This window comes from Gouania willdenowi, chromosome 19 (genome assembly GCF_900634775.1).
Source record: "Gouania willdenowi chromosome 19, fGouWil2.1, whole genome shotgun sequence".
NCBI classification, from domain to species: Eukaryota; Metazoa; Chordata; class Actinopteri; order Blenniiformes; family Gobiesocidae; genus Gouania; species Gouania willdenowi.
The window spans coordinates 22,763,951-22,778,684 of NC_041062.1; the positions used below are offsets into that span (position 1 = coordinate 22,763,951).

Below are 14,734 nucleotides of genomic sequence, written 5' to 3' on the forward strand. Positions count from 1 at the left end.
ATAATAATAAATGTAGTGTGTGTGTGTGTGTGTGTGTGTGTGTGTGTGTGTGTGTGTGTGTGTGTGTGTGTGTGTGTGTGCGTGGGTGTGTGTGTGTGTGTGTGTGTGCAATAGGCTGATGCCCTAGCAGAGCCTGAAGAGGAACAAGTGGGCCAGAAGATGATAGATTACTACAAACCACTAGGAATTGTATAAAAACCCAAATGTCTGACAATAATGAGAGGTTGTGTACCCCACAAAGGTTGCCAGGGCCCCTCCTTGAAACCAGGCCTTGACCAGAGGCCTGTAGGTCTGGCCCGGCAGCCTAATCCTCAGTCATGGAAACTTATTTTGGACAGTGATTGTCACATCTCTGGAGTGGAGGAAGCTGGAGCTGGTGGAGGAGGTTGAGCATTGCTGAATAGACAATACATTGTCTGTCTCACCTCCACACACAGCATCGACTCTAGAACCAAAGTCACTGAGAGGGTTTGAACTTATTCTGGGTGACTCAGACTCTCTGCCTGTCTGTTGGGGTTTACGCTAGTTGACAAGAAGGTTACTAGCTGCACCTTCTGGGAACAAAACTGGTGCTCAATGTTGTGAATACGTCAAATACGAAAAATATCATTATCAAAAATACATTATATTATATTATATTATATTATATTATATTATATTATATTATATTAGCCAATACGTCAAACGTAATGGATAATGCCCTCCAGGCCGTACTGGGTTAAAGCAGGAATGCCCCCATTCCGCTCTCCCCCGCTGGCTTGACCACTCACACACTGTCAGCCCAGCACGTTCGTCATCAGATTCAGATAAGGCTGAGGCATGGCCGACTGGGCCCTACTTTGGCTCACCTCTACTTTCCTGGTCAGGCTGGTTGTGATTCAGCACAATTTACACTCACACAAGCCAAACAATTGGACTTTGAGTGCCCCAGACATGTCAAACATACACACGTCTGGTCCAGTGGGCGTGCCGTGCACTGTAGCTGTTCCCACTCAACGTTCTTGAAGCCAAAATACAGAGCTTAGGGGCACTTCCATCCTGAAAATTTGATGTCATTTGGTGCCAGAGTCTGCGCAGTAAGGTCCGGTGGGAGGAGACCTGGTAACACACCCCGCCCATTTAGCATACTGCCCTGATGACTTATGCAGCCCAGCTACGCCAAGAACTTAAGTATCTTTCCCACTGGAAATTCTACCAATATCTTGTTCAGATGATCAGATCATAGAGGTTAGTACTAGTACTAATGGCTCAAAAAAAAAAGAAAAAGTTTAATGGCGTCTCGGCTTTCCCTCACGATGTTTTTCACAAAGAGAGCTAGGCAAGATCCGCGACTGTCAATCATTGCCATATATGACATCAAATCCCGTTTTCAACCTCAAATAACTTATTCAAAACAAACTTCATGTTGGGTGATAATAACTAATGATCACAGCAGAGTTTAGGTTTGGAAAAAAAATATGTGACGATTATTTTAACTTTACAGTTTGACCCACATCGCATACTGGAAGTAGGAACCTATTGTTCTTGCTCTTTTTCCCTATTATTATTCCACACCTGTTAACCCCCTTAAGATGCCCAAAGTCCCACCAAAATTTGCACACACCTCCAGTCTGCTGAAAAACGAGATAATTGAAATGAAAATTGAAAAAAGTCGCTCAAAAAATGGCTGCATGAGGCGCATTATAGATGTAAAAAATGCGATGGAACTGCACGACCAGCAGGTTTGTCCTATTCATACGAAACTCACCACATGTATTCTTGACCCCAGGATGAGCAAAAAGTTACAGATGACTTTGCCCAAAACAAAACAGGAAGTCGGCCATCTTGGAATAATGGAGTTTCGCTTTTGCGCAAACTAGTCTGAGGGGCTTTACTCAATTCGCTTTAAACTTGGCCAGAACACTTAGGACCCACTGAAGATTAAAAATCATCAAAAAAATTTGCATATTTTTAACGGTTTGGTTGTGGCGCGACTGGCGCCATTTAGCACGCCAATATCAAAAAATGCATAGTTCAAACTACTTCATATTTGATACACATGTTGACTGTCCATCCCTAAACAAGACTCAATGTCAAAATTACCCATCATGTGGCGTCAGACGCTACCAGCTCTAGAGGAAAAACGATGTGGTGTTGACTTCAAAATAGTGTTGGATAAATCTTATAAGATGGGAGCAGGTCGCTGATGGAGAATAAAAGATTCTGTGATCAGTGGGAGGGGCCTATTATGTCACTGGAAAATCCTTTGCCATCACATTCTAAATGCTGTATCCATTTTTCAATGGATTTGCATCAAATTCACTGAGAGTGATTTTTAACTGGTTTTCCATTTCATACTGGGATTTTTTCAACTGGCGTCATTTTGCACGCCATAATAGAAAAACTGCTATAACTCTCATATACAGCGTTCAAACAGCCTCATATTTGATACACATGTTGACTCTCCAGCCCTAAACAAGAATAAATGTGAAAATTACCCATCATGCTTTGCGTTCTTAGATGGCGCACGCCTTAATTGAAAACCGCGATAACTCTCATATCCAAAGTTCCAACAGTCTCATATTTGATACACATGGGTTGCCGACCCCGGCCACTCTTTCGAACCCTACAATGCCGCTTAATAATAATAATAATAATAAAAAAATATTATAGTGTTTCTGGTTTGCTTGCTTTTTGTTCTTCGCACCATCCACCAAGATAAATTCCTTTTCTTGTTTTTAAACTGTACTTGGCCAATAAAACTGATTCTGAACATGTTTATAATATATGTATACATATACGTGTGTGTGTTAATAAAGTTATTTGATGTCAGTTGATCTATATTTGTTTATTTCTTTAATGCTAATGAGGATACAATGTTAGCGAGCGCATGTTGGTGATGACGTCAGACGAGAGATGTACTGGTTTGATGGTGTTGATGGACAGAATAAATTGGCAGCATGAGAACCCACTGGGTGTGATAATATTGTTTGTGTTTGTGACTACAAAAGGATAATCACTCAATCAAAACAAAAACAAACGGTGATCAATGGTATATTCGTTTTTAGCTCAAAATGATCATTATAATAATTATTATGAAATGATCTTGAAACATGAACTGAAAATACAAAGGTTAGTTTTGGTCCCACACCAGGTGGGATGATGTAGAAGTGAAGAATAAGATCTATTCATGAGACACTAAATACAGTTTTGTCCATTTATTTATGAATTTAAATTCTTTAAAATGTGTGTCTGTTAATACTCATTCATTCCATCTTTATGCTCTATAGCTGTTTTTTTTTTTTTTTTTTTTTTTTAAAGTAACCTGAGCAAAAGGTGTACTTGGATTCAGAAATAAGAGAATGGGGGTACTTGAGCCAAGTTTGAGAACCACTGCTTTAAAGGATGTAGTCAGATCAGAGAGCATCAGTTATAATTCATTACAGACCAGCACAGGTCAGCGCAGCACCATTGCCAAAATTACAGTGGGCAGCATTATAGGATCTCATATTTACAGTTTATCGCCTCGACTGTAATTTAGGTCAACGCTGTAGATTAGAGGACTGAGAAGATGAAGGTTATTATTATTACTCGTGCTCAGGGGCGTCCATCCTCAGACTATAATCGGGTTAAAGGCTGCTGTGAAGCTGCCGGACACACACATCAAATATGGCGCCTTGGATTTCATAATAAAAGCACAGTTACAATAACAAGTTCTGTAAATCGTAGAGGTGGGACAATAGACAGAGTTTACGATGCGGTGCGATAGACAATAATGTTTGACGATAACAATATGTATTCTGAAAAGGGAAAAAAAGACCCCCAAATTTAGCTGTTGGAAAAATAATCTTGAATGGTAAAAAAAACAAAAAAAAAACATATTTTCATTTTGTTTGCTCTCAATTGAGTATAAAAGGGTGTTGTTCACTCTTCTGCTTCATTGAATATGTTGCAAAATGAGGGGAAACTAGGAGTGGGATGATATACAAAGTTCACGAGACAATATGATGTACAATATACTCACAATAAAGATAGGGGACGATGTTTTTGGAAAAAAAGAAAGACGTGGTTTTATTTAACTAACTCTGGACATTCTTACTTCCTCTGGGTGTGACCATTTCAACTCAAGTAAATATAAAAAAACAAAATAAACAACATATTAAGATATATTTTTCCTATTTAAAGTGCAAAAAGCACCACTGTGCAAATTGAGAAATTGACATTGACATCCTTCTAAAACATATTCCTGTCTGTGAATGTTTTTTTTTTTTAAAGAATCTTAGCATATAACTTCCAGCATTGCGATACCACTTGTACCATCTGTGATGTGTCTTGTGACATTTTTATATTGTGAAATCTTGTCGCACAATATATTGTCCCACCCTTACTGGAAAGTAATAGGCATGGCAAGGGAAATGTAATTGTGTAGCGCATTTCATACACAAGGCAATTCAATGTGTTTACATGACTAAAAAGTGTATCAGAAAAAAATTACAACCATTGACAGTATTCAAATCAGCAATAAAAACATTAATATGATTCATATGATTAAAAAAAATTCCCTCTTAGTCATACGCAGTAGAGAAAAATAGAGCCTTTAATCGAGTTTAACTCATTGACAAACAACATGTACGTAATTTATTTTTATTTTATTATAATTTTTTACAAATAAAGTTAAGCTATTAAAGATTCTCTTTCATTTGTTTCTTGTACGGTCACATGTTTATTTTGTTAGTGATTTTGTAACAATGTCTTGGGTTTTCAGCGACTTTAAGGTCCTTCATTTCAAAGGAACTTTCCTGGTAGAATAACGGTGTAATAAAAAGGTGAAAAGACCTGTTATTATTCCAAGATGCTATAATGCTGTATTTACTGAGCTATAGCTGGACGACAACCCTGCTGAGGAAACCCGCTTGATGTCAAACTCTTATTTTGAAAAATGCGGTGGCTGTGTTTGCTGTGGTCCTTCAGAGCAGCTTCTGTCCGTCGCTGCTCCGTCTTTATAAATCAGTGACACGGCCTGGATTAAGGCATGGATAACATTCCAGCCTCACTGACACACCGCCTTTAGCAGCCCGGCGAGGCGCATCATGCTGGGCCACAAAAAGAGAGACGCTCCGCGGGAGAAGAACGGGACGTCCGGGCTGAAGGCCATCGACCCTCTGAGGAACCTGGGTGAGTATGAGCATCAGCATTAGTATCAGTGATCCATCCTCAATGCACGTCACATTGTAGCCATGGAATCATTCACTGTTTATATCAAAGAAACGGAATAATCCCAATGCTACCAGTTTGATATACACTTCTTAAATACTACAATTTTACAGTTAAAACAACGTATGTGAATTATTTTATGTTTAGTTTTGTCCAGAAGTGCAGCAATATTTGTGAGATGTGTGATAATTGTTTTCTCATGAAAGTATAGCGTCAATGTTAAATCTAAATCTAAATGTTAAATGTTAAATCTAAATCTAAATGATGAATCAAAATGTTTCATTTAAATATAAATGTTACATCTAAATCCATCCATCCATTCATTTTCTGATTCGCTTGCTCCTTCTGTCAGGGTCGTGGAGGTTAAATCTAAATGAAAATCTTAACATTTAGATTTAACATTTAGATTTACATTTGACATTTAGATTTAACATTTAGATCTACATTTGACATTTAGATTCAACATTTAAGATTTACATTTACATTCAGATTTAATATTTAAATTTAAATTTAATATTTAAATTTAAATTTAATATTTAAATTTAATATTTAAATTTAATATTTAAATTTAATATTTAAATTTAATATTTAAATTTAAATTTAAATTCAATATTTAACATTCAGATTTAACATTTTGCATTCCGATTTGGATTTATAATATTTAGATTTAACATTGACATTGAATTTTTACAAGTAAATATCACAAATTTCACAGATATTGCTGTAAATCTAGTCAAAAGTAATGTAAAAAAAATCCCCGTTTTTAAAGATGGTTTGTTGCTAAATGATGCAAAAAGTTGCTGTTTATTTTAGCATGCACAACTCTACAATCGGAACCCCATAGTTTCACTGGAATTAGAGGGTAAGATAATGAATGAAGAGTAAAAGTAACTTAAAAAGTTGGGACATTTTTAAGTTTCAACATGCAACAATTTATTTTTCTTAACTTATGCAACTGTTTAATTTTTATTAAATTTCACTGGAAATGATCACATCTCTTTAAAATCCATTAGTCTCAATGTTTCAGTAAAATAAACATATAAAAATGGTAGATTTAATACAAAAACTATATGATGTGTAACATTATTTAATTCTACTATACATTTCTACATGAAATCACTTAGTAGTGACAGAGATTGGGGACCAAAGTTTGAACTATATAGATTATGTAATATTGTATTGTATTGTAATTATCCATTTAAATTAAATCCTACCAATTTTTTTCATTGTCATCTAATTTGTGCTTCAGTGTTTTGCTGATGAAACACTCAGAGACGCACAAGATAAATCCAATCCTTAACCTCTTGAGTGGAAGATGAGAAAACTATTCATTAAAGAATGAAATGGAGCGTCCTCTGTCATCAGGATTAATATTTCCTGCCATCAATGCTATTTTTCTATAATGATATAAAATACTCTTGTTCAGGTGGAATTCCATGATTGGATAAACTTCTAACTGGGTCACTGCGATTACCGACAGAATGGGATATTTTTTAATGAAATCATTTTAACCAGATTTTCTATCTGAGGGTATTTGACCTGCTTCAGAAAAAAAGGCTTCAACAGTGAATCAAACATTTTTTAAATGCTAAATTCTTACGGTTTCACTTTAATTAAAGAGTAAGATAATAAGGAAAACTAGCAGTAACTTAAAAAAGTAGGTAATGTTCCAACATGCAACACTTTTTTTTTTAATTCATGCAATTGTTTAATTTTCATTATATTTCATAGGCAATCAAGGTTCTGAGTTTACTCGCCACTAACAACTATTTTAACAAATGAAATAAAAATTGAAAGATGCTTAATTTAATAGAAAAATTTGACAAGTGCAGCAGTATGTACTATCTTCTAAGGCTCTGACTACATCTGTCACCTGTATTTATCTTTGTGAGTTCTAAGCTTGGCAGGTAAATCAGATTTTGGACATAACTCATTGGTCACTGGTGCTCCTGTGGGTCGGGCAAGTATCCAAGTAGGTGTTGTGTCCTTGGGCAAGGCACTTTACCCACATTGCCTCTTATGAAATGTGCATGACTTTTGGTAGTCAGAGGAGCCGTATGCGCGAAGAGGCAGCCACGCCTCTGTCATACGCCCCAGGGCAGCTGTGGCTACATTGTAGCTTACCTCCACCGGTATGACTGGTGTGAATGAATAATGGTTTCTGTACATGCTTTGAGTCTCTTTGAAAAAAGTGCTATATCAATCTAAACTATTATTATTCCTGTAAGAACAGGCCTGAGGGTACGTCTTGTGGTCCATGTGGGCTACTTGGTGCCCCCTGCCTTAAAGGGAACATTCACATCTTCTAAAGCAGCCGAGTAGATGCTGAAGCTACCCTGGAACCCAAGACACACTGACAAACACAACTTAATGAAAATAAATACGTGAAAAGCAGTGAATGAGGTGGTGTGTAGCTCAGTGGGTTGAGCGCCCGCCCCATGTACGGAGGCTGTAGTTCCTCACCTGCAGCGGGTCCAGGTTCGATTCCCGGCCTGGGACCCTTTCCTGCGTGTCATTCCCTGCTCTCTCTCACCCCCTTCCTGTCAAGCAACTGTCATATAAAGGCCACTAGAGCCAAAAAAAATCCTTTAAAAAAAAAAAAGCAGTGAATGAGTGAGATTAGAAAGAAAGGCTTCGTTGACATCTGCATTTAGAGCAGGTGTGGAACGGCATTTGTTTCCAGGCAGAGCCTTAAAATACACACTGGGGCCTCTTTGTCACACAACTATATATAACCATGTGTGTAGGAGGTTATCTGTGTTCTATGATCTGAAGAACATTATAAATATGTATTTGTAATTAATGGGCAGCTACCACAAGTGCTAATACCAAAACTAATTGAACTTAAATACACTAGTGTTTACGCTGTAAATAATAACCTAAACACACACACACACATATATATATATACATCTTGTAAATAGTTTAAAATATAGTTTGTAGTACTCGAGAATGGTAGACATGCAATGGCTTCTTTCAAGTTTTTGAAACAAGATAAAGTTTGGATGTTGGTCAGTAATGGTTGATCAACAGTCAGCTTAGAGGTTTAAAAACAGCTTGGGCACAAAACCAGTTACTAAGGACATGTTGATCCAATTCAGAATATTAGTGCTGATCAGCGAAAAAACATCCTGAAAGGTCCCATATGCTATTTTTCACACATCTCCATTTGTTCTAAAAACCCCAAAAACAGTATTTGAGGTTTATTTTCCCACACTCACTTTCTGAGCAACTCTACACAAACAGGCTGATTTGCGTCCTACTTATTCATATTGAGTAGGCGCGTCTATAGACAGGACACTGACTTCCTCCTCCTTGTACGGTGACATAGGCCCAGAGGACGGCCCGCCCTCCTCCTACTCACTCCATAGCCGAGCTGATGCTGCTTTATAAACAGGAGACAGAGCGTGGGGGCGGGGCGCTCCCCAGTACATACATAGACTGTAGAAAATACATACATAGCACTGCATGAAGGACGCTAAAATGATCACCTTCGTGGACGTGTATGTTTACTTGTCAATCATGGCAGAGAGCTTCCTGGAGGCGCGGCTTCTCCAGCTCAGTGCTGCATCAAATTTGTCATTAAAGTGGGAACGCTTCATCAAATTGTAGCGAGGTGTTTGGGCTCACCCTGCAGTAAGAAAGTAGCAAATCACCCTCTAACTAACGATTGAGGGAATCAATGAAAAAATTACTTTGGGCATGTGTATGAAGCCCATATAGCACTTTATGATGTTTAAAGCACAGAAAAGTTTAGTTAGTGTAACATGCAGACAGGTTAATAAAATAATAATGATAACTAGAAAAGCACTCAGAGAGCACAGACCTCCACCAAGCAGCTCAAGCTCAGCTAACATGCTCCGGTCACGGCTACATGTAAACTCAGGATTACCATGACTATCTGTCAACATTGAGCTGTTGACTCTGAGAGAACCTATGACAGGGGTGACCAACCCTGGTCCACAAGAGCCACTATCCAGCATGTTTTAGATGTTTCCCTCTTCCAACACACCTAATTCAAATGATTAACTCATCATCAAGCTCTGAGAAGAAGCCTGATAACTATCCTGGTCATTTCAATATATGCATGTATATATATATATATATATATATATATATATATATATATATATATTTTTTTTTTTGGTAGCCAGAACATCACCAACATTTAATCACCTGTTCCTTGTCCCATTTATAATTTTTCCTGAAAATTTCACCGAAATCCGTTCATAACTTTTCAAGTTATCTTGCTAACAGACTCACAGACACACCGACAGAATGACGGACACACTGACAGACAGACAGAATGACAGATAACCAGAGGGTAAAACATAACCTTACCGCTCTGCACTTTGCTCTTGGTGGAGGTAATAAAGGTTGTTGGTTTAGCAGAACTAACTATTGAGATCTATTCAGAAACACCAACAGGAGAGAAAGTGGATAAACGCTGTATGTTGGACTTATCATTGATTACTGCTGCAGGGAGCACATTAGCTTTGTGTAAATGTTGAAATCTAATTTGTGAAGAAGTTGATGAAGTGATCACTGCTCAGGTTAACAGGAATAGAGTCAGTGCTGAATAGAAATGCAGGATTATCCTGTAATAAGGCCTGGCCTTAAGGAGAACATTTTTTTATAGGATAAAGCCAGTTTTAGTGTTGCCTATTCTAAATAACGTAATTTAGAATTACACTAAGGCACCACACTTTTATGGTTTAATGTGTTTTTAAAGTGGAGCATCCAGAGCTGTGTGCAGTGACACAGTTAACAACATAATCCAATTCCTCTCCAGTAGGACCTGGATGGATGGATGGATAGATGGATGGATAGATGGATGGATAGATAGATAGATAGATGGATGGATGGATGGATGGATGGATGGATGGATGGATGGATAGATGGATGGATAGATAGATAGATAGATAGATAGATAGATAGATAGATAGATAGATAGATAGATAGGTAGGTAGATAGATAGATAGATAGATAGATAGATAGATAATAGATAGATAGATAGATAGATAGATAGATAGATAGATAGGTAGGTAGATAGATAGATAGATAGATAGATAGATAGATAATAGATAGATAGATAGATAGATAGATAGATAGATAGATAGATAGATAGATAGATAGATAGGTAGGTAGATAGATAGATAGATAGATAGATAGATAGATAGATAGATAGATAGATAGATAGATAGATAGATAGATAGGTAGGTAGATAGATAGATAGATAGATAGATAGATAGATAGATAGATAGATAGATAGATAGATAGATAGATAGATAGATAGATAGATAGATAGATAGATAGATAGATAGATAGATAGATATCTATCTATAGATAGATAGATAGATAGATAGATAGATAGATAGATAGATAGATATTCTTTATGGTCATTGCACAGATGCAATGAAATTTAATGCAATCTGTGTGTGTGTGTAACTATTTATTTATGCACCAATGCATAAATAAATAGTTACACACACACACAGACGTCCAATCTATTGCACGTTTCCCCCTTTAGCAGCGAGCAGCATTCAGGGCAGCGACGATGACACTAGGATAAAAACTGTTTCTTATTCTGCTTGTTTTTGATTTGAATGTTCTATATCAGCAAACAAACAAGTGTTGACCAGGATGAGATGAGTTCCTCACTATATTCTTGGCTTCTCTCTAATGAGAACACATCATTAATACCTCCTCCCTATAATGTGTTCTCATTAGAGTAAAGGGTTCTTTAGTGTTTCCATTGTGACAAAAAGTCCCATACAAACACAAACACAGTGTAATGAATAATACACACTGTAAGAATGTAGAGACGAGCCATAAAGTTATAAATTATAATTGAAAAGGAAAGTATTAAAATATCATAAAAGAGATTCACAGGTTGTCAAAAGGACATCATGTTTTTGTGCTTTATTTGGTTTGTGTGATTTATCAGCTTACTATTTATGTCTGACATACCAGGATTAGAGATCAAATACATCCTTTAGGGCTGTGATGGTGTAAAACTTTGCTGTCCAGGAAATTTAAAGTGAAGATCCTGGATATTGTCAGTTTGTTTCATGTTTTGTAGTTTATGTATACGTAGAAGTGTAAACTATGGCACATTTATGTTGAAATGATCCGTATTCGGCCCCTGAACTAAATCAAGTTTGGTCTAAAGACTCAGTCTAAAGACTGTGTTTGTGCTCTGTAGGAGTGCAGGATGACGAAGATGTCAAGCACATGTTGCAGGGCTCCAGTATGATAAAGGTATCATTCATTTTCCAAATCCTCTAAACTCAGTGAGAAGGAATCCAGGATTAATGTCTGATCATCTTTGCTCGTGTGAAGGTCCGCTCGCCTCGCTGGCAGAAGCGACGAACTCTGAAGCTGCTGGACGATGGAGTGACTGTGTGGTGTCAGTCACATAAGACATCCAGCCGGGCCAAGGAGCAACAATCCTGTAAGTGTGCACGTAGTCATTGGTTAGAGTGAGCATGCACGTGTCATTGTTTGAAGCCTCTGCTGATCGTACACTAGACGCCTGAATCGTGTGTTCTTCTACTACAGTTTGGACTCTCATAGGTTACGTTTGACCCATTTTCAACAAGTCTATATATTTTTAGGCCAAAAACTCATTTGAGAAGTAATCAACTCTTAGCATCGTCCTGTTTCTGAGAACTGCTGTGTAAATTTTTTAGAAATTGTTAGTAGTCATACATTGCATGTTTTTCACAATATACACTCTTTAAATTGACAGACTAATATCCTGAAACAGAAAAAGTGCTTACTCACCACTGATTGTAAAGTAGTCATATGCGCAAACATCAGTTGTTTTAGTTATTGGTGAGTGTTTGAATCTCTGGCTTATAAAAGGACCATTATTTTAATAAAACATCAGAATTTTCAGTACAGCCACTACTTAGTTTTAATGTATAGGAAATCTGATTTTTCAGTTTTTAAATTTAGTCAATTTCATTTCAGATTCAAAATATACCTATTTCACATTTAGTAATTGTTTCTTTGTCTTTCCCAATTTTGATGACTTTACTGGCGATTACATTTCTTCAAATAGTTTAGTTAGTTTATTTATTCTTTGTTCAGTCATTAAAATAAGGCTTTACACAGAAAAAAACAGGCAAACAAATAAAAATGTCTATACATAATGGCTGAAGGGGTTAAGGCTGAAGTATATCATTTATGGATGCCTTTCACTATGAACATTGAACACCAATCCAAACTACACAGAACCAAACATCACGCAAAATTATGAAAAATTTTAACAGCTTACAAAGGGTTACTATCTATCTATCTATCTATCTATCTATCTATCTATCTATCTATCTATCTATCTATCTATCTATCTATCTATCATCTATCTATCTATCTATCTATCTATCTATCATCTATCTATCTATCTATCTATCTATCTATCTATCTATCTATCATCTATCAATCTATCATCTATCTATCTATCTATCTATCTATCTATCTATCTATCTATCTATCTATCTATCTATCTATCATCTATCTATCTATCTATCTATCTATCTATCTATCTATCTATCAGGGACAGACAGAGCTGAGACTTTCAACATGGCTGACTTTTGGTTCAAAGGTGTACAACATCAGATTTGTTTGGACTGCAATTGATTAATTATTTTATAAAATTGTCCACCGGAGTGGAGTCACGTGTGCGCGCCACAGCCAATCGCTGGAGAGACCCCCCTCACCTTCTGGTTTTGAGCAGCGATCCGCTCTGTGTGTGTGTGTCTAGTGAACATGCACGCAGTGGGCCGGTTAGAGGCTCTGTGTTGGGATAGCAGACTTGAGACAGGGGTACTCGAGAAACGGTGCTTCACGGCAGTCATGTGGCATCCCGGCCGGCAGAGCGCCAACACACCGCTGTGGCTTCACTTTTTGCTCGCTTTGGGTGAACCGCGTGTGTGTGTATGTGTGTGTGCATGAAGTTTTTCTCCAGGCATAACTTCATGCTGGTGCTTTGCTTTTTCCCAATTTATTCATTTAAATATATAAAAACACAATAGTTATCACTCTACATATTTCACAACTAACCTAAATGTCCCTGACGTCTCACCTTCAGAAACAACCTCATTTGGCCATCCATGAAAAAGCCACTGAAACTCCAACTTTTTTATAGCAAAACATACTTCCTACGGTCACTGCACTAGTTTATTTAATTATATATATATTTCTCCTCCCTGACCTCCCCTCCTCTTTGACTCACTTGCACACATACAGTACATACAAACACATCCTCACTATGCACAGACTCTCATACATACAATATGCATGAACACATGTTTAAAACTTAAAGCAAACACACAGAAGCTGACAAAACAGATTAGCGAAATTTATACGGATAAATCAAAATCATGAGAAGGAGAAACAGTTTTTTCTTTCTTTTCTCCTATTCTGTTATCAACTTACTTTTTAAAATGTATTTATGAATTACATTTTTTTAATTAGACACGCTTCTTCAAGATATTGGGTATGTGGGTGGATGGGTCTGCCGCTCCCCCCGCCAGTTAACTACTGTTATTTATTTATTTTTTTTTTAACTTGTCTGCACATGCTGTCAAAGGTCGACACTACAAGAAGTGCAATCATTATGAGACAGCAATGCATGTTTTGTTATTGCAATAAAATAAATTGATTTATTTTATTGCTTAATTGCGACCATCACCAGCCCTCCCTAAGGAAGGGTAAGAAATATTTTATTATAGGGAGGATATAAAAAGGGAGAGCAGTGTTACACCTAGGTGGAGGGGGAGGGGGAAGGGGAAAGGGAGCAGGGAGGAAGTTGTAGTAGAACATATTGTGCTTATTATGTTGTGTAATCAAGCCAGTCTGGTGACAAGTGTGAAGCTTAGCTATAATGGTGGTGGCTGTGGACATTGGGAAGGAGTGAGTGGTATTACCTAATGCAGGTATTTGGGATTAACGTGTCTAAAGTTAAGCCCAGTACGAGTTTTATCCCACATCCCAAGGCGTGCCAGTGCATCGTAGACCAATGACAGGATTACTCCTGTTTTCCAGGGAAAAATAAAGGGTAAATGCATCATTTCCTAAAAGATGCATGTGTGGCATTTCTGTGTCATGTTGGGGCCCAATAAAAAAAGAAAAAACCTGGTGCAGAATGGTTTTTCACTTTCAGAATGTGAATTTGTTAAATTTACAATTCCACAATTTCATTTATCAGACGCTTTTATCCAAAGCTACGTACAACAAGTGCAGTCCAGGGTGGAGAAGAGGAAAGGATTGCCAGCCGCTGGTGATCGATGAGACTGCCTTGGATGGCTGGCTTTGGGAGCCAAAGATGATGAGCGATTTGTTTTCGATTCAGGTTAGCTAATTTCTGATAGCCTTGAGTCCCGGGTCTCCCAGCAGTAATCCTTTTTAACTTGCAAGCCTTCTCCAAGTTGGATTAAATTTTGCGTAAACGCTCCAAAGCAGCTCCTGCTTGCTTTTGAGAACATTTTTCACGGGAACCTGAGTGTTGAGAGAAATGCAGAAATGGCTGGCAGCA

The 14,734-nt window shown here is 37.4% G+C and overlaps 1 protein-coding gene across 1 annotated transcript in view; it reads left to right on the plus strand.

The window, feature by feature from the left end:
• Positions 1-4,956: 4,956 nt before the first annotated feature.
• Positions 4,957-14,734, plus strand: part of LOC114481074 (1-phosphatidylinositol 4,5-bisphosphate phosphodiesterase delta-3-A-like) — a 38,709-nt gene continuing 28,931 nt past the window's right edge. Inside the window, exons 1-3 of the mRNA XM_028475440.1 lie at positions 4,957-5,154; positions 11,399-11,454; positions 11,536-11,647. Coding sequence (XP_028331241.1) covers positions 5,070-5,154; positions 11,399-11,454; positions 11,536-11,647 — 253 coding nt within the window. The 5' untranslated portion in view covers positions 4,957-5,069. The remainder of the gene's footprint in view (positions 5,155-11,398; positions 11,455-11,535; positions 11,648-14,734) is intronic.